This window comes from Anolis sagrei, chromosome 3 (genome assembly GCF_037176765.1).
Source record: "Anolis sagrei isolate rAnoSag1 chromosome 3, rAnoSag1.mat, whole genome shotgun sequence".
Classification (NCBI taxonomy): domain Eukaryota; kingdom Metazoa; phylum Chordata; class Lepidosauria; order Squamata; family Dactyloidae; genus Anolis; species Anolis sagrei.
This window is the reverse complement of record NC_090023.1, coordinates 145,723,179-145,744,305: the sequence shown is the minus strand read 5'-3', so window position 1 is coordinate 145,744,305 and position 21,127 is coordinate 145,723,179. Positions and strand designations below refer to the sequence as shown.

The 21,127-nt window shown below is 41.6% G+C and overlaps 1 protein-coding gene across 2 annotated transcripts in view; it reads left to right on the top strand.

Moving 5' to 3' along the window:
• Window positions 1–3,242: 3,242 nt before the first annotated feature.
• The window catches only part of DGKH (diacylglycerol kinase eta), a 103,693-nt gene continuing 85,808 nt past the window's right edge, over window positions 3,243–21,127 (top strand). For both annotated transcript variants that reach the window (XM_060769241.2, XM_060769240.2), the window contains exon 1: window positions 3,243–3,525. In XM_060769241.2, the coding sequence (XP_060625224.2) occupies window positions 3,403–3,525 (123 nt within the window). In that variant the 5' untranslated portion in view covers window positions 3,243–3,402. The remainder of the gene's footprint in view (window positions 3,526–21,127) is intronic.

Sequence of the window (21,127 nt, the reverse complement as noted above, 5' to 3'; positions counted from 1 at the left end):
CCATTATGCATGTGGATATATGATTATTTGTATTTCTGCTAAGTTGTCTTCTTGTTATTTCTGTGTATGGTTGTTAAGGTTGGACAGTCAAGAAGAGCTGAGGGACTCAACTCAAGTGACATGTGGTGCTGGAAGAGTGCTCAACAAATACCATGGACTCCAGGAAAGACAAATAAATAAGTTCGAGGAAAAAGAAGATGACTAAAGGCTGCTTTACTGTGGACATTTCATAAGACAGTATCATTAGTTAGAAATGACAATGATGCACAAAAAAGTGTGAGGCAGGCAAGGAACAGAAGTCACTCCCCAGAGCCCATAAGATCGGTGCACGGCTGTAATAACAGATGTCACTGAGGTCTCTCACTCATAAGGTCATTATAAGTCGAAGCCAAACTGAAGACGATTAACAACAACAAAATATTAAATACAAAATGAACCTATGTCTTTCCGTGTACTGGCCATTAAATGCAAAGGCACTTTAATGAGTGATCGGCAAAGTAAAGGGAAATGTATTTGGTATTTCTTTAGTTGCTATCTACTCTCATTTTCACCCTGACAGAAACCACATGGGGGTTACTTGGAGTTTACACTCTCTATTTGTTACGTCATTGTGCCTTATTGGGTAAGCTATCTCTCCGGATGCTCTTTTAACTCCAAAACAAATATCTGTCGGCAAGGGACGCTTCTCTCATTTGGACTGCAAACCACTACAGGAAACAGTATTATTCTGATACTAAAAAGGAAAGTGTTTCCCTATCTCTTTTTCAGTCTACATTGCCAAACGCCTCTTCCTTTGCTCCAGCTTTTTCTCCACTTATTATACTTCTTAGGGAACAGCTAGCAGTCTGTCTTTATCAAACTGCAAGAGTAACTAGTCTCATCTGTAGTAGCAGGGCATTTCGGGTAATTTCCGAGGTTGATTGTTATTTTCCAAATAACCATGGGCTCTGTACTGTCTTACTTAAGTAGTAAATCTGTGGTCACTTTGGTAGAATTTGATGGGCGTTTTATTCATGACAGCTGATAACTTTGAATAGATTAGGCTACTAGGTGTTATTTTTTTTAAAAAAATACTCAAAATAACGTACTCTGCATGTATGCAGGAGTGTATCTGCAGTAGAAGGGAAAATGGAGGCTTTGCTCCCATTAGGAACTCTGTCTGCTCCAATGAAATTTTCCACCAGTTCTCAAACCTCTAGCATTGAGGAAGAGAGTGAGAAGCTCACAATTATTCCATCTGCTGGGTTAGCAATTCCATTGGTAGGTTGTTGTAGGTTTTTTAGGCTGCATCGCCATGTTCTAGAAGTATTCTCTCCTGACTTTTCGCCTGCATCTATGGCAGGCACCAACAGCCAGGCTGTGAAACTCCAAGGCTTTTCAATGCTAATCAAGCTGGCCACTTGCAACATTTCCACTTGCTTCAAGCAGACAAGAGTTCTTACTCCCACCCTGGACATTCCACAGGTATATATACACCCCACCTGCCTTATTCCCACAGACCTCTGAACAAACCTCTGAGGATGCCTGCCATAGATGCAGGCAAAAGGTCAGAAGATTTGCAATGCAACCTGAGCCCTGCTACATGCACAATGGAGGACCTTCTTGCAGCAACACCAGAGGCACTCCAAGTGGTCAGCTACTGGTCAAAGGACATTTAATTACTTACTTTACTTAGGCGATCCCTCGTTGGATGAGTAAGATGGTCTTCCATGATGCGTTTCCTTGTGGATTCGTAAGTGGCTGTGGAGCCCTATTCTTGACCCGCATCTTCTCCCACAGTGAAGGCATTGCTTTCCAGGTGGAAGGCGGTCCCGGTCGGGATTGGCTTGACGCGCCTTCCTCCTGGCACGTTTCTCTCTTTCACCCTCCACTCGTGCCTCCTCAAATTCTGCAGCACTGCTGGTCACAGCTGACCTTCAGCTGGAGTGCTCAAGGGCCAGGGCTTCTCAGTTCTCAGTGTCTATGCCAGAGTTTTTAAGGTTGGCTTTGAGGCCATCTTTAAATCTCTTTTCCTGCCCTCCAACATTCCGTTTTCCGTTCTTAAGTTCAGAGTAGAGCAACTGCTTTGGGAGACGGTGGACAGGCATCCGGACAATGTGGCCGGTCCAGCGGAGTTGATGGCAGAGGACCATTGCTTCAATGCTGGTGGTCTTTGCTTCTTCCAGCATGCTGACGTTTGTCCGCTTGTCTTCCCAAAAGATTTGCAGGATTTTCCGGAGGCATTGCTGATGGAATCGTTCCAGGAGTTGCATGTGATGTCTGTAGAGAGTCCATGTTTCGTAGGCATATAGCAGGGTTGGGAGGACAACAGGCCCGTAGCCAGGATTTCGTTTCGGGTGTGTGTGTGTGTGTGAATTTTTTCAGGGGGGGGGGGTTTCGGGGGGGGGGCTGAGTTTTGGGAGGGGGCTGAGTCAGAGTGAAAGAGGGTCTACCCTAGCAAACCTTTTGTATCATTACCCCAATACCCCCATGCATATGGGACATATTGAGTATGGTGATCAGATCATGATATGAATAAACATAACAGTTTAAGTAATGCACCAGAAAGGCCTTTTCGCGAACCACCATGAGAATTTCGGGGGGGGGGGTGAAGCCCCTCAAGCCCCCTCCCCCTGGCTACATGCCTGGAGGACAATAGCTTTATAAACAAGCACCTTGGTATCCGTATGGATGTCCCGGTCCTCAAACACTCTCTGCTTCATTCCGGAAAATGCTGCACTCGCAGAGCTCAGGCGATGTTGTATTTCGGTGTCAATGTTAACTTTGGTGGAGAGGTGGCTGCCAAGGTAGCGGAAATGGTCAACATTTTGTAATGTTACACCATTAAGCTGTATCTCTGGCATTGGGGAGGGGATGGCTGGGGACTGCTGGAACAGCACTTTTAATTAACTACCAAGCTTGCAAACTTTGTGCTTTGTTTGTTTGTTTGTTAAAAAATGCAATGCAACTGTTTGGTCTGCTCTTGACACGATAAATAAATAAGAGGGACCTCTCCCCTCAGCGCGAGAGGAAAGGCTCGTGTTCAGAGAACGCGCGCGCGCCCCTGGCCCCTGAACCTCGCAGCTGCTTCTGAGAGCAAACACAAGAGGACGGTGTTTGCTTTGCCCGCTCGCGCTCCTTCAGTTTGGGCGGGGCGGGGGCAATTGGAGGGGAGCTGGCTCGCGCGCGCCCTCCTGAGGAGGAGGAGGAGGAGGAAAGAGGCGGCGGAAGATGGCGGCGTCGCGGTGGGCGGGCGGGACTGAGCCTGTCTGTGGCGGCCCCTCCTCGCCGCTTTGATCCCCCGTCCCCGCCCCGGGAAGGAGGAGGAGGAGGAGCTTCACCACGAGGGAGAGAGTGAGGGAGAGGGAGCCGGAGCCGGGCTCCTTGGCTGGCGGCGGCGTCGCCTCGCCTCGCGGGCGGAAGATGGCCGAGGCGGGGCCGGGAGACCCGGCGGGAGAAGAGTCCTCGGACAGCGAAGGGGAGCACGAGGGCGCGCCCCAGAAGCTCATCCGCAAAGTCTCCACCTCGGGGCAGATCCGGAGCAAGGTGAGGGAGGGAGGGAGGGAGGGGGGCATTAGGGGTGGGGTGAGGGGGTCTTTCCTCAGAGCTTTTGTGAGGGGAGAGGAGAGGAAGCGGCGGATGATGAGGGGACAACACACTAGCATCCTCGCGCCCTCCCTTCCCTTCCGCTCCCCCCCTCCTCCTCCTTGTTCCAGCTGCAGGCACATCTGCCTCGCTTCCTTCCTCCCTCCCTCTCTCTCTCTCTCTCCTCGCGAGCGTCTCTTTCCTCGCCTCTTCCTCTCTGGAGCCTGAGCGTCCAAACACGCCTCCGGGCTCTTCCCTTCCTTCCCTCCCTTTCCCTTCCAGCTGTTGCTCTGCTTGGACTTGCCTCGCACACACAGAGAAAGAGAAAGAAGGGCTCCCTCTGCCTCTGGGCCCCTGAGTCATGGGCGTGTCTCCTCCTCCTCCTTCACACTGACAGGATCCTCATTATCCGGAACTTCCCTTCGAGGAATAATATATACTTCAGGGATGCCCCTTGTGTCTACCCACAACAAAAGCAGCCCAAGGAGGAGAGCAGAGCTTGGGGTCTCTAGTTCAGCTGGGTTTTGCTGGGTTCCTTCTCAGAGCAGTGACAGTGAGGATGTCTGAAGCAGGGTAATGGAAAGGGAGTGGTTTCATGACGAAAGGTTGCACTATACATTCATTAGGAGTGTTTAAAGTTCGCGTCACACTTGTAGCATCGAAAGCAGGGCTTTTCCAAACTTTTCATGCTGGCGACACACTTCTCAGTCCTGTATCATTTCACGATACATTCTGTTTTTGTATTGAAGGCTTTCACAGCCAGAATTACTAGGATGTTGCGTGGTTTCCAGGCTGCATGGTCATGTTCTAGCAGAATTTTCTCCTGATGTTTTGCCTGGATCTGTGGCTGGCATCTCTAGATGATTTTTACTTGCAAAACAGGTATATATATATATATATATATATATATATATGCTGTCCCCTGCCACATGGGGGTTCTGTGTGGGAGGTTTGGCCCAATTCTATCGTTGGTGGGATTCAGAATGCTCTGTGATTGTAAGTGAATTATAAATCTCAGCAACTACAACTCCCGAATGTCAAGTTTCTATTTTCCCCAAACTCTACCAGTGTTCACAATTGGGCATTTTGAGTATTCGTATAGAGTTTGGTCCAGATCCATCATTGTTTGAGTCCGCAGTGATCTCTGGATGTAGGTGAACCATAACTCCAAAACCAAAGGACACTGCCCACCAAACCCTTCCAATATTTTCTGTTGGTCATGGGAGAACTGTGTGCCAAGTTTGGTTCAATGTCATCGTTGATGGGGTTCAGAATGCTCTTTGATTGTAGGTGAACTATAAATCCCAGCAATTTATTTATTTATTTGGTTTACTTCTACCCCGCCCTTCTTATCCCGAAGGGGACTCAGGGCAGCTTACAAAAACAAGGCACAATTCGATGCCCGTATCATACAACAGTAATAAAACAAAATAGCATAAATTAGCAATCAAACCACAATTATACATTACATCTATAAACCGATAAAACCAATAAGACCAATAAAAATCCATACAAACCAATACAAACCAATTACTCCTTATTGCCGGTCAGCGTTCGCTATCTCATAGTTCAAATTCCAATTCCACAATTGTCAGTCCTGTCAGTCCTATTCATCTGGTTGTCCTTATCTAGTTAGCAGATTGCCCGAAGGCCTGGTCCCAGCAACTACATCTCCCAAATGACAAGATCAATTTTTTTTTGAGTGAAGGACATACATTGGGTTGTTAGGTGTCTTGTGTCCAAATTTGGTGTCAATTTGTCCAGTGGGTTTTGAGTTCTGTTAATCTCACAAATGAACATTACATTTTTATTTGTATTTTAAGATTTTTCTCCATTCTCATTTCATTCACGGAACATGTTGCAGCTAACACACAAATGCGTCCCAACACAGTTTGGAAAGCTCTGGGCTACACTATGCATTAGGAACATTTCAAGTTCGTGTCATACTTGTAGCATCGGAAACAGGGCTTTCTAAACTTTTTATGTTGGTGGCATACTTTTTAGACCTGCATCATTTCAGGATACAGTCATTCCGTTTTTGTGTTGTCGAAGGCTTTCACAGCCAGAATCACTTGGGTGTTGTATGGTTTCAGGGCTGTATGGTCATGTTCTAGCAGCAGTTTCTCCTGATGTTTCACCTGCATTGGTGGCTGGCATGTTCAGATGTTTTTTTTACTCTCGAAACAGAGTTTAAACCATTCCCTTATAAGAGATGCCTACATAAATTGTAATCACGAAATGGATGGGGATACAACATATGAAAACCACACACACACACACACACACACACACACATGAATTATTTGCAAGATCAAAACATACATTTCCAAGATTTTTCTCCATTCTCGTTTCATTTGTGCAACACATTGCAGTCAATGCACAAATGTGTCACAACACAGTTAGGAAAGCTCTGGCTACACTATGCATTAGGAACATTTCAAGTTCATGTCACACTTGTAGCATCTAAAAGAGGACTTTCTAAACTTTCGTGCTGGTGACACTTTTTCGACCTGCATCAGTTTTACACGCAGTCGTTCAGTGTTGCTAGCAAACTGGATGTTAAACAACTCCTTATAAGAGATACTGACATCTATATATATTCTCATAATGAAATGGATGGGGACACAACATATCTCACAAAAAATTCATTTACGTTTTTAATAATATGATTTGTAATATTTATTTATTTAGTTATAATATATCTATACCAGCATTCTCAGCCCAAGGGCAACTCAGGGCGGTTTAAAAGATGAAAAAAATACATTTTTTTTGCAAACATATGCTTTTTAGATGTGCATCATTTCACAGCACAGTCATTCAGAACTGAGGTTCAAGCAATTATTATTATTATTATTATTATTATTATTATTATTATTATTATGTTTATACCCCACTTTTTCTCTCCACAAAGGAGACTCAAACCATGCCCTTATAAGAGATATCTCCCTAAATTCTAATAATGAACTCAATGGGAACACAACATAACTCATGGAAATCTTTCAATATACATTTCCAAGATTTTTCTCTGTTCTCATTTTGTTCGCATGGCACACCTACACACTGCATCCGACATATGAACACGTCACGACACTGTTTGGAAAGCTCTGGGAACATTTGAAGTTCATGTCACACTTGTAGCATCTTGGTTTCAAATAGAGGTTTCCCAGCTTTTTATGCTAGTGACATACTGCGTCATTTTGCCACATGGTCATTCAGTGTTACTAGCAAACTGGAGCTTAAACAACCTCTGCCTACATAACTTCTGATATTGAAATGGATGGGAACACAACATAACTCATGAAAACCTTTATTTTATATGATCAAAATAGGATTTGTAAAATAAAAACATACATTTCCAAGATTTTTGTCCTTATTTAATTCACGCAACAAATCTTCACACTGCACCCAACAACGAACTTTTCACGGTTCCCAGACAACACACGGTTTGGAAAGTGATGGCTTAAAGTCATTCAAATGCCCTTCAGAACTCTTTTGTCTACATACCAGGCCATCTTCTGACCTTCCCTTTTAAAGGCACTGCTGTGCTTTTGTGCCCTGTCAGTAGGCTAAAGGGACAGTTTCATGGAGAAGATACACATTCAGCAACCTTTCAGAAAGTGAACTGGAGAACTGGTATTATTTTTTGTTGTTTTCAGCAGGCCAATAAATAGCACCAAAACATATTTGGATTGGCACTGCTGTTATGTACCACATCCATGCTTTCTGTTTCCTTCAAGATACTTCCATCCCTGGCTTCAGGAGCACACTGCAGTTCATTTCCTTAAACTTTTGGCACAACCCCCATCAGGGTTCAGCCCTTTCGGTCCTAAAGCTTCTCTCTGATTGCGTGTTGCCAATGTGACGTTGTGCCTCATCATGGACAGGAACCATGAAACCCGGTATCAGGCATCCAAAGTATGGCAGTTTGCAAAGCAAATTGGAAGAAATGTAGCTTGGTGAAAGTGGGGTTTCTGAACCAGTGTGAGAATAATGCTGGAAATTACTTTTGTGCAACTTGGGTGAGTTTTAAAATGCCGACTGCTTAGTTCATACGTTGCTTAACTGTGGTGTAATATGAAAACATTGCAATCACTTGGACATCAAATTTCTTTATCTTTGGAGTATTCTTTTTTAAAAAATCACATAGATATAACTTTTAGCATTTTAGCAAACTGTTGGTGCGACAAAAAAGTGCAAGGATTTGGTTTTTTTTAAAAAAACATTTGAACAGAAAAGCACCTTTTTAACCTGCCAAAAATTTTTTATGTAGAAGATGTGAACGTTTTGGCAATATAAAGAATGAGTAATGAAAATATTAGATTTAAATGGAAATAACTTTTAAGTGCTGAATATTTACTAAACCACCACCACCCTTTTATGGGACCACAAATACTTGCTATAAGTATGTGTGCAGAGATGGGAAAGTTAAAGTGGTTTGTAACTTTTACAGGCTGTATTAACAGAATTTGAGTTCTAAGTTACCTATAAGTAAGAGATCTCTTATTTTGTAGGAATCAGTTCAAGTGGAAAATAGTTCAGATTGAGAAATTTAAAGAAGGGGAATATTCATACAGAAGAAGTGTGCTAGTGGCTATTAGCCGTTATAATTTAATGGAACTGCTATGTTTAGCAGTAGCATACATCTAAATATTAGATGATGATGTTCAACTATTAAGATGGGTTTCACTATTATCTTCCAGGAATCAGATCCTATCTGAGCTTGAAAGCTAAGCAGGGTCAGTCTTGGATTTTACCACCAACAAATGCAAGGTGCTGTAGGTTATTTCAGAGGAAATAACTGGCAAAATCACCTCTGAATATTTTTTGCTTAAGAAAAGCCAACAAAATGGAGTGTTGCAATAAGTCAACAGGCAACTTGAAGGCATATACACAGGCACATACCGTACATTTTCTGAGGCTATATGGCTGGCTACTGCTTAAAACAAGATAGAAAGTATATAAAGAGTAATGACACAACATAAGTCTATGAGAGAAAAGTACTGGCATTTAAAAACTCATCTTTATTAGGACCAACCAAAATGTAAGGAAAATATGAAAGCTTTTCAATACTCCCTTTCAGGAAAGATGATAAAATGTAGGGAATCTTGAGGCACATCTACACTGACCATTTATGTTGATTCTGAACTGTAATAGCAGAAACTAGCTTTACAGTGCGGATAGTTAGAGTGATCTCTAGGGAAAGGTTGTGAAGCCTAGATAGTGCCTATGCAAATACAGAAGTTGGCTTTATACTGACTCCAAGATCTGCGGTATTTTTAAAAATTCCCTCTGCTGGAATGCACATGTTCACACCAGCAGAACACTTCAGTCATTTGCACAGTATTCCCATTTTGCAGAGCCGATTTCACCCTGCAAAGTGGTTTACTTTGGTGTGCAAAAAGGACTTTCTTTTGGACTTTACTCCAACTTTGGTTTAAGGCATAAAGCATACTGTGGTGTGCTTTCATGGCGTACTCTATGTAGTTGCTGCTCTTTGAAGCTGACTCTACGCTGCATCAAATGGTCAGTGTAGCTGGGGCTATGGGTGCTCCATCAGGGCTCTCATTATAATTCATTCTTAATACTACTAACCTAAATATAGACAGCGTTTTGACCTTATAATATAATAATCTCTATATAGCTTATGTTAACTAGATTGTTAAGTCTGTTGCTAAGTAATTATTTTAATACCAAATTGGGAGTACATAATTAGGAGAAGAAACCGTATGTATGAGATAAAATGTCAAATTTGTTAATTAATATAAAATCCAATTTCCATTGCCTTGTATGCACTAATGATGCCCAAATTTTCCTTTGTACTTCAAGAGCTTCTCCATCTGGAGCCACCAACTGACATTCTGCTTGGGAGATCTGTGTCCCAAATCCAATAAGTTCAAAAGAGAATCTATCTTTTCTGACAATGTGTATTTTCCACTTAAAGTCTAAGCCAGGGATCTACAAACTTTTTAAACAGAGGGCCAGGTCACAGTCCCTCAAACTGTTGGAGGGCCGGATTATAATTTGAAAAAAAACAAAAACATGAATGAATTCCTATGCATGCTGCAGATATCTTATTTCTAGTGCAAAAAACACTTAAATGCAATACAATAATTAAAATGAAGAACAATTCTAACAAATATAAACTTATTAGTATTTCAGTGGGAAGTGTGGGCCTGCTTTGGTGGATGAGATAGCGTTGTTGTTGTGTGCTTTCAAGTCATTTCAGACTTAGGTCGACTCTGATCGAGAGCCAGGTAAATGACCTTGGAGTATCTGGCCCCCGGGCCTTAGTTTGAGGACCCCTGGTCTAAGCGTTCATTAGATGTGGTCAGATCACATCTGGAATATTGTATCCAATTCTGGGCACCACAATTGAAAGAAGATGTTGACAAGCTGGAATGTGTCCAAAGGAGGGCGACTAAAATGATCAAGGGTCTGGAGAACAAGCCATATGAGGAGCATCTTAAAGAGCCGGGCATGTTTAGCCTGAAAAGAGAAGGCTCAGAGGATACATGCATAAATATGTGAGGAGAAGTCCTAGGGAGAAGGCAACTATCTTGTTTTCTGCTGACCTGGAGACTAGGACGCAGAACAATGGCTTCAGACTACAGGAAAGGAGATTCGTCTCTGCCCCAGAGTGTGGTAGAGGCTCCTTCTTTGGAGGCTTTTAAGCAGAGGCTAGATGGCCACCTGTTAGGGGTGCTTTGGCAGGGTGTTGGACTGGATGGCCCACAAGGTCTCTTGTGGGAGAGACAAGGAATTTATCTTTGCCGGAGGAGTTCCGTAATATTCCCCTTTCCCCCCTCCTGCCTCAAGAGGCTCAGACCCTGAAAGATCCTTCTGCACATGCCTTGGATGCTGCTTGTGGTGCTGTGCCCTATTCTCTTCATTGTCAAAATGCCTGGAGTCTTCATCATGGTTACTTTTCACTCAATGATTCTATGATTGATTGAAAAATGACGTTTACATTTAGTATAAAACAAAAGAGAAAACTAGCAAAAGAAAAAAGGTTAAGATAAAAGGTTAAATAATCTGAAGAATGGACAACTAAAGATCAAATAAATGGCATTTTTGAATTATATCCTTCATATCCAGTGATCTCTTGCATTCCTAAATGGCTTTGATTTCAGCCTTGCTGCCCCTTTTCGATTGAAATGCCTCTGATAGCTGGACTCTTTGAATTTAAGCTTTTCAGAAAACCATGTTCCAGAAATCCTCTGTTGGAGGTTTCTAAATAGAAGTTGGTGGGTTGTGGTTTTTTTTGTATCAGAAGCAACTTGAGAAACAGCATGTCTCTTCTGGTGTGAGAGAATTGGCCATTTGCAAGAATGCCCAGATGTTTTACCATCCTGTGGGAGTCTTCTCTCATGTCCCTGCATGGGAAGCTGGAGCTGAGAGACAGGAGCGCATCCCACCTCACAGATTCAAACTGCCAACCTTCAGATCAGCTGTTCAGCCGGCGCAAGGGTTTAACCCATTGCTCTACCGCAGCTCCTTCATCTGTCAGAAATGCTTTACGTTTGAATTTCTATATATATAGATGATCGTTGGAGTCCATCCAATTCCAAACCTCTGTGATTATGTTAAAACCTATATTTTGTGGTGGTTCCCAAATGTGTCCCCAGATATTGTCAGCTTATTAACGTCACAAGTCCCAGTAATAAAGGTAATGGTCAGTCCATCAGCATTCATGACTTAGGTGGATGAACAACTATGGCTGCCTTATTGTAACACAACCTAACTCTGACACGGGCAAACTTTGTCCCTCCAGGTGTTTTATTTATTTATTTATTTATTTACTGCACTTGTAGACCGCCGTTCTCAGCCCTAGGGCGACTCATGGCGGTGTACAACATATAAAAACAATTTACAATAAAGGCAATATCACAAACAACAATAACAACATCACTATCAATAATACAATTACACTAAATCATTCGCGACGTCTCATCATAGAATCACAATCCAATCTCGTTTTCCATATTCCGTTCCAATCATCATTGCTAATTGTTGTAGCACTTAGTCAAACGCCTTCTCAAACAACCACGTCTTTAGTCTCTTGCGGAATGTCATAAGGGAGGGCGCCTGTCTGATGTCTACAGGGAGGGTGTACTTCAGCTCCCACAATTCCTAAAAGCCTCAGGCCCTTTCCTTTCCCCCTTCAGCTGCTTAAGCTTGAGGCCCATGCCTGGCCTAACTGAATACTTATTTTTCCTCTGTGTTTCTTCCCATTAGTTATTGTAAATTCTAGACAGTAAGCTTCTTAAGCAGTGATGTTTCATCTTCCATTTAGTAGTAAAAATACTGCTCACACATAGCACGGCATAAATTCAGTTGTTGCCAATAACATTTTACTGTACAAAGTATAAATACACATTGAGAGCTGAACAGCTTGTATGTTTACTTTCCATAGTTCCACCTTAGTCTTCAAGTAAGTTATTTAACATAGTGTAAATAAGGCATGGGCAAACTAAGGCCCGGGGGCCAAATGCATCCCCCTGGGTGTTTACCTCAGGCCTCCCTAATTTTTCCTGCTCTCTTGGCATAAGGACATGGTGGCCCGCTGCATTCCTTATGCCAAAAAGATGAGGGAGGAAGGCATGTGGCAGCTGAGGGCCACCTGGATCACTCTCAGTTGCGCCTGTCTCACCCTTCTAGCATAATGCCAAGAGGATCGGAGGAGGATAGAGAGGAAAATCAAGGATCAGGGAAGATTGGGGCAGTTGTTGTGTATCCTGCCTTCCACCCAGCATAAGAATGGGGCAAGTAGCCCAATTCTTATGCTGGGAGGCAACCTCAGGATGACCCGGGCCCTGCCCTGCCCCCTTCTGCCCCCCTCTCTCCTGGACCCTCTCTGTCCAGCATGTGCATGCCCCCCCTCCCTCCTGGCCCAGCCCTCCTGGCCAGACCTGCAATGTAGCTCCCAGGCAAAAAAGTTGCCCATGCCTGGTGTATATGTACAAACTTGAAATTTTTTTTGGATTTCCTTGGTAAATTATACTGCTCAGGAAATGCTCAAATTAGTTGAAAACTTCATGTATAGTATTTGACTCTAACCTGAGTGAGTGCAAACTGTCAGTCTTGCATCGTACCTGTTGACAATTCTGAGAGCTGATTGAATTGAAAGTGCATCTGTTTGTGCAGAGAATTGAAGGAATATATGGATGGAAGTTTGGTACTGAGATGATATTTGGCTGAGTTCTTAGGAGATTCCTGAAGCAACAAACAGAATATTTGTGGCATCTGTATTAATGGCATAGTTTTGTATTGAAATTTCAGAAGCATGTATAGACTGACTATCCCTTATCTGGAATTCTAAAATCTAAAATACAATATTCCAAACTCTAAAATTGGTGACTAAGATACTGATGCTTTTGCTTTTTGGTACGTTAATGTACACATATTTTGTTTCATACATACAATTATTAAAATATTGTTTATAGAAGTATATAAGGTGTATATGAGTGGTGCTGTATGGTATTTGATTGTCGTGCTTTAATAGTTTACAAGTGTTTTAAGCAATTTTAATTAACTTCTGTTTTAATATTTGTACATTGTGGATTTTATATTGCATTTTTAAATGTTGTGAGTCATTTTGAATCTCGGTGGAGAGATAAAAGTGATGTAGAGGAACAGAACTATAGAACTGTTCTCTTTAAGAATTTCTAGGTCTTGCAGCACAACTCTGTGGAATCATGTTGGAGGACATAGAGGCCTCTTCCACACAGCTGAATAAAATCCCACATTTTCTGCTTTGAACTGAAATAAAAGGCAGTGTGGACTCAGATAACCCAGTTCAAAGCAGATATTGTGGAATTTTATGTCTTGATATTCTGGCTGTGTGGAAGGGCCCAGAGATTTCTAGAAAGAAAGAAAATACTAGTAATCAAATCCGCAGAATTTAAAGCTGCCAGTATGGAAGATGGAATATATTTGTGTGTGTATGTGTGCTTGTGCATTTGTTTCCTGACAATTCATTGTAAATGTATGTGTGCACCAGTGTTTTGCAAGTGTATACTCATATTACACATGTATGTGTACATAATGTATGTGTTTTGCTGGCAATGTTTCTGTTACTCTACATAGAAATATTTGATGCAAATATTTCTGTATGAGAGTATGATGAGCGTGAAACTAGAAAGATAGTATTCTTTATTATTTGATAAAACTTACAAAGGAAGTTATTTACTCATGATGTATTATTTAAAAGTAGCTATATTTAGACAGGAAATTCCCTTTTAGTTTGGCATGTTGAATGCTTCCTCTTCTAGTGGTGGTTGGCCTGTGGTTACAAGAAACCACTGGAGGAGAGGGCTCATGAGTGAAACAGGTCTTTTACTAAGATGATCTTTTATATTTAAATTAGATACATTAAACTTCACTTTTCTGAATAAATGCATTTGAAATCTTAAGGGTTTTAATTAAATAGATTGGGTTTGATTTGCATCTAAAATAGGGATCTAAACATGCACATTACATTATACTAAAGAATGATTGGTTAGTATAGCGTAATATGCTTGTTTTTCTTGGCTGTGTTTGAGTGAACACACTGCTGCAAATTGAAATAATATTCTATAGCTTACATTTGTTAAATGTTTTGCATGTTCAGTGTGCGAAGATACTATTTTTAGCTGTTTTGGTACAGTTAATCATAGCTGAAAACCAGCATATGGTGTGGTGTCTTTGCAGATGGAATTGTTCAGTAGTGGAGATCATGATGTGCATATCGCAATATTTAACAAATGGGTGTATGTCAGCAGGGTTATTTGCTGAACTCCTTTTTAGAAACATACTTATCACTTCTAAAAATCTGGTAGTAAAATTAACATTCTGAATGTAATTCCAACGTCTACATAGGTTTTATTTTTCTTTTTTAATTTAAAAGATACAAAAATGGAAAATCTTTAAGGTCAGTATAAGTGCTAATATGCTACCATGTTAAAAACCAAGGTTGGTTGAGCCATGTCTGGTCCAGTTTGTGCTCTGTAGGTTGAAGGTTTTTCTCCCTTTTTATTGTGCAATTGTGTTAATCACCAGTAGCACTACCTTTCTGCAGTGGTGGGATTGCATACTCCTGTGAGACAAGAGTTATGCTAACTGTAACAGTGCTGCTGGCAGAATCTCCAATGTTAGACAGGCTTTTGGTGAGGAACAGGGCTAAGTATGGCAACAAGCTATGGAGCAGAACCAAAAATTGTTGGAAATTTTTGCCTAAGATACTGGATTGGCCCTATAATGGTTTAGAAATAAACAGGAGTGGCTGACTGATTTTGTAGGTCAACATTTGTTCATTACAAATGTATTCTTCAAGAAACCAAAGCGATGACATGATCATTACCTGATGGCCAAAATAGAAATAAAATAGACTACATACTTGGAAGCAGAAGATGAGGAGGTTGCCCTCTTTTTGCAAAACAAGGGGCAGATTGCGGAACAGACCATGAATTGCTAATAGCATTTTTTTCATGTCAGGAGTGACTTGAGAAACTCCAAGTCACTTTTGGTTTGAGAGAATTGTCCATCTGCAGAGACGTTGCCCAGGGGACCCCCGGATGTTTTTGATGTTGTTACCATCCTTGTGGGAGGCTTCTCTCATGTCCCTGCATGAGAAGCTGGAACCAACAGAGGGAGCTCGCCCGCGCTCTCCCCATATTCGAGCCTCTGATTTGTCGGTCTTCAGTCCTGCCAGCACAATCCACTGTGCTACCGGGGGCTCCAGAAAAAATGGGAGTAAAGATAAAGAACCCCAAGTGAGTCATTATGTCAAAATACAATCTGAAGAAAGTCCTCATGGAATTTATGATTAATTTAAAAATTAAGACTAATTGACTGAGGACCCGAAGAACTTTAGTCCCAGGGATATTGTCAAGAAAGTATGCAAAATGAGCCTATCTGTAGCCAAAAAGAAAGAAATGCCTTAATGGGATGGCAAAAGGCACTCTTCAGCTAGTTTATGACAAACAAAAAGCAAACAAAAAGCAAACGTTAAAGGTGACAGAAATAGAATTCTGAATGAAACTGATCAGTCCACAGAGACAAAGAGAGTTACTATAATAATCAATACAGAGAAATAGAGCATGACAGCCAAAAAGAAGGGACAAAAAAATCTTTCAAAAAGGCAAGAAGCAGTGCCACAGCATAAAGTATAGAGGAGTCTGGTGCTCCTGTGAGGTTCTCTGGGGATTGACCAGGTTTTTGCATTTTACCACTGTACTCAGGACTTCATCCCACTCAGTCTTCTCTCCGTCTTCCCTCCTTTTTCCTTGTGCTGCTGAAGCAATCCTACAGAGGCCATCACATGAATTAAGGCCACTTCTGGCTGTTGCCTATGGGATTTAGTTGCAGCAGCGTAGTAGGGAAACAGAGAGAAAACTTCATTTTCAAGAGTTGTGTGCTACCCAACTCCCAACAACAGAAGACTGAGAGAAGGTGGATAGAAGTGGGGAATGTGGAATGGCTGCCACCCCAGAAGACAGAAAGGCATGGGGCCTCGATGGTATGGAATGAAAGAAGATGATTCCTTCTGCTTTTCTCTGCTTTCATGTGATGAGGTCCATTGTTCCTTTTTTTAAATAGGAGTTAGGGTTCAGTACTCAAATTGATGGATAAATAGTGAACTCTGGTAATTTGGGTTGATTTGTTTTACTACAGTTCTTAGACTTGAATAGATGAGGTGGTTTGGGATTTTCTGTCATATCTGACTGTTCATTTATGCCTTACTAGCTGTACCCACCACACATTGCTGTGGCCAACCTTCCCTCTCTCTTTCTCTCCTTGTTTCTTTCTCTTTCCTTCGCTCCCACTGTCCTTCCTTTCCTTTCCTTTCCTTTCCTTTCCTTTCCTTTCCTTTCCTTTCCTTTCCTTTCCTTTCCTTCTCTCCTTCCTTCTCTGCCTCTTTTCTTCCTTCCCCTCCATTTTTCTTTCCCTTCCCTTCTCTCCTTTCTTCCTTCTCTACCTATTCTTGAACTGCAACTCCCAGCAGTCTTCCTGATTGATCTATCTTCATACCTATCTATCTCTATCTAATTTATCTATCTTATCTACTTGGAGGATTGCTGGGAGTTGCAATCCAGGAATAGGAAATTGGAAATATGCATGGATTGGGATGCTCTCAAAGAATTCCCAGGAGAAGAAAGCTTACAGCTTGGAAGCAGTGCATTTGGAGCACCCTTCCCTCCCCCTCCCACAAAGGGCCTGGTCTAGGGGATGCTGGGAGCTGTAGTCCGGAAGAGAAGGGAGCACCTTTATAGCCTCTGGCAGAGCCCTGTGTGGACTTTGCATGATGCATGGGCAAGAGCCACACATGTGGGAACTGGGGAAGAGGAGGAGAAAGAGGCCACCCTTGGTCTTGCTTTCTGCCTGCTTCCTGGAATCTCTTTCCAGGATGATGGGCAAAAGCAAGGCTAGGTGGCTCCGGCAGGCACTCTACCTCTCCACGGTGGGAAAGATGGGCCAGGCTAAAGACATGGAGGAGGAGGAAGAAGAAGAGGAAGGCGGGTCCCCAGCTGAAGAGCTGCTGGAGAAAGTAAGTTGTAAAGAAAGGCTAGCTAGAGAGATGCAGTATGGATCCACCTGTAGTTGTTCGGTTGTGCTGAGGAATGGTTGGAGGAAGTGAAATCAGAATATATTGTTGCTTCAGGACTGTTTCAGGAAGGGATCTTGCTCATTGGGGCAGCGTCTACCAAACCAGATGATTACCAAAGCTGATGGAGGGGGAAGCGAGAGGATCAATGGACCACCTTTCCCTCCTTCTCTCAAGTTGCCTCTTTCTCGGCTGCTGTTTCTTTTCCCTTACACAGGAGGAGGGTGGCACCAGGGGAGTCATTTTTGCACATGCACTGTCTTGTCATTCAGGTTTGGGTTTTAAAATCCTTTTTTGGGGGGGGGGGGGAGTTATGAGTGATAGTCACTCGTTGGTCTATTAGGGGTGTAGTCTCCAAATTTCATGTCAATTTGTCGAGTGGTTTTTGAGTTATGTTAATCCCATAAACTAACATTACCTTTTTATTTATATAGGTGCAAAAGTTGGTAATATAACAGAATATTAAGAAACAACTTTATTAGGTTTATAAATAACACTAGTTTGTCCTACCCTGGGGTCTTTACCTTACTCCTAAACCTTTCATAATGAGCATGATAACCAGTTTGGATTCCACTCTGAGAAGAAAATAGGACATAGGTTAAATAAATAAAAAAAGCTAAATTAATAGGGTATCTGGTTTTGTAGCTTTATCACTTAAATTAAACCAAACCGAAAACATTTAAGTGATTCATATACTAAAACTAGTTGCTGAATTAATAGAATACAGAGTTTTAAAATTCTGTGGCATAGATTTTTTTAGAGTTACCACCAGCCCTTAGTATTTGTTTGTTCAGCTAGCTTCTTCCCTTGGCAGTCTTCAACAAAATAGTAATCTTGGATTACAAAAGTTTTAGATAACTATTTCCAGCATCTCTTTCTAGAAAAGGCCAAGATCATTGATTATAGAAATTGTAGCTCTAGATATCTGGAGCATACTAGATTGGTAAATACTGCCTTAGAGGAATAACATTTGCCCTTTTAGTTTAGCTGTGAAGACTGAAATGAAGTAATTCTGGGCTGTTCAGATCAGAAGAGGCTAATAAATGTGTGTGGAATTTTAAAATGGAACCCCTTACATTGCAATCTTTTGTGACAGCAGGCCTGTAGCTACAAGCCTGTTCATGCGTTGATAACTTCCCATTTAGACGCAACGTGGCTTGAAAAGTGGCCTGGAAATTCCATTTAGTTTAAAACAGGGAAAACAGACTGTTGACTGGTGTTGATCGATGCAAACCCTATCCAGACACAAATAAGTGTATAGATGTAAGTTTATAAACCCTAAACAGCTTGGGGCCAAGTTGGCGGGAGTTGAGATCAAAAGAAAATCCATATCAAACTGTCAGTAGAAGTTCATGCAGGGACAGTTTTATTTTCATGATTAATCTGGATCCTAACATTATTACCTGAGACTCATTCAAAAGAGGTAGGTGGCATGCAAGAGGACATTTCAGTTGTAGCACACTGTATGTTGAACCCCCTCGCCAGAGAGTCTTGACTGGTGCTTACATAGTTCTATTTTGACTCAGAAGACACTATATATTCTCCCAGGCATTTAAAAAACTGTTGTCAGCAATTTGACTTCATGTTTTTATTCTGCTGTTACAGTATTTATGGTGCAATGTTTTTGCTATTGGTTTTATCTTGCTTTAATAAAATGTAGTATTAGCGTATTTGTATTTTGCTCTTACAATTTCTCAAAAAATTGGATATTGTATGTGATAAAAGGGATTTGTTGTAGTCCAACAAGAAGAGAAAGCTGTACTCATGAAAATTAAAGAAGCAAAGCAGAACAATGGTTAGAGTCCTAGGGGAGAACTGGAGAGATCCAGATTTAAGTTCCCCGTGAGCAATGAGACCCACTTGCTCTTATTCACTCTCAAACTGACATACCTTTTATGAGGTACGGAGAGAAATGAAAACACTGTCTTGAGCTCATTAGGGAAAAGGATAAAAATAAAGTAAACGTAAGGTATGTGGCTTCCGGTCACCCATTGACTCTTGGAGACCCCATGGAGTTCATAGGATTCTCTTAGGCATGCAATACTAAGATGTGGTTGCCAGTGTGTTCCTCTAATATATATCTGGCACTATATGGACCACCTGTCTCAGGACTGAATCAGAGTGGTGAATATTGGATTGACCCCAGAATGGTTTAGACTGCCACCCATTCAGGCCATTGTGGAAGCAGGAGGGAGTCTTGGCTATCTGGTGGCATCAAACCAGAAGGCCACTCTTACACATTGTTGTAGTAGCAGCAGCCAGTGGATGCCATGGACCATGCTGGTCACTCATTGACTGTGTGCTGGAGTGATTAAGAAGGGGAGGGGAAGGACAGCTCGCCCTTCTTCTCACCCCTCCCTTCTCTGATTGCCTCTTTGGTCTGTCTACCATCACTCCAGTCAACAAGCAACTAGCACAACCCATGTCATGCCACTGGTATAATGAGAATGGGAAAGGGATGTTGAACATATTCTTGTATCCCTGGCCTGATCAAGCCTGGGGAATATAGGATGGCTCTGTAATTAGTTGCTGCCTGTTCTCTCCCAGAACTGGTCTGGCTGCTTACACAGTCCTAAAGTTTCAGTTTGGATCCAACAACTTTGGTTGTTGTAGTTTAAGGATGCATTAAGCATCTTTGGCATTCATTAACTCAAATCAGCTCCATCTGTTGTTTAGCTGCCATGGAGCTGATTGTCGAGTCCTTAAAGGTAAGTGGTCCATGTAGAAATGCCCAGAGAAGTAGAATTTCCTGGCAATCTCTCCTCCAAATACTAAGCAGGCTGATCCTGCCTAGCTTCCAAGATCATATGGAATCTGATTCCTTCAAAATATTTAGGTAACTGTGCATCAATATAGAAAAGAAATAATTTTGGTATTGGTGCCCAATCAAAGCCAGTTGGAGGAAAGTGTGAATAGGGCTATGTGGTTCTATTAACAACAGAGGATGCTATTGTTGGAAGAAATAGACGCATGAGATACCGATATCTGTTACTGACTATGTTGTTCAGGAACTATGGGTGCTGCTTGGTGGTTCTGCTCTTGTGGTGACTTTTTACAACTGTATTATACGCAACATGGTTAGTGCTAAAATCTGGACAAAACTCATTTTGAAGATTTTAAACCAGACTGTGGGCAATTCTGTTTGACACAGGAAAAAGCAGCAGAAGTTGATCTTGTACATAATTTAGTGTTAATGGCTTTTATTAAAGCTTCTGCTTGAAAATGGCTGCTTGAGAATATGTAAAAAGTACCTACTGCTGACTTTCCAGAAATGAAAAAGAGGGTTTTTTTGGGGGGGGGGGGGGAAGGATGGGATGGTATATTTCTTTAATACTGAGTGCACCAATACTCATAACTACAGGATTCATTGAGGTTCTAACTCTTATTTGCGAGAGCAAGACCAAACTAATTTTCCAATTCATATGTAATAGTATACCTTTGTTTGTTACTAAGGGGGAAATGTGGGAGGCCGAGTTTCAGGGAGACGAAAGGGTAATTTATACTCAAACTTGGAGGCTCATTCAATGCCAGACTATGATTTCGCAATGTGTTTGAATTATTGTTTTGTGTTCAGTGACTTGACTGATACATGTTTGCATTTGCAGAAACCTGTTTTCTCTTGTTCATGCTATAGCCTTTACATTAAAGGACATGTGCTTTAATTAATTCCTCTAATTGTGTACAGTATATTGAAATGAGATTATTGTGAATTTGCTCACAACGTAATTGAGGGGAAATCATGTACTCTTATATGAAGCAATGCAATGACATTTTCTTGGCAATTGTAGTTACTAATATCCACAGTATTTGATGACCTCTTGCAAGAATACAAATTGAAATCTTTGTACTGGAAGAAAAGCTTTTTTAAATTTCACAGAGTGCATTGGATTGTATTTAGCTTGCACAGTTGATCTTTTGCCAAATTCATGATTTAGAAGTATTTTAATATGAAAGTGAAGCTGTGTGAAAGATGCAGGTGGT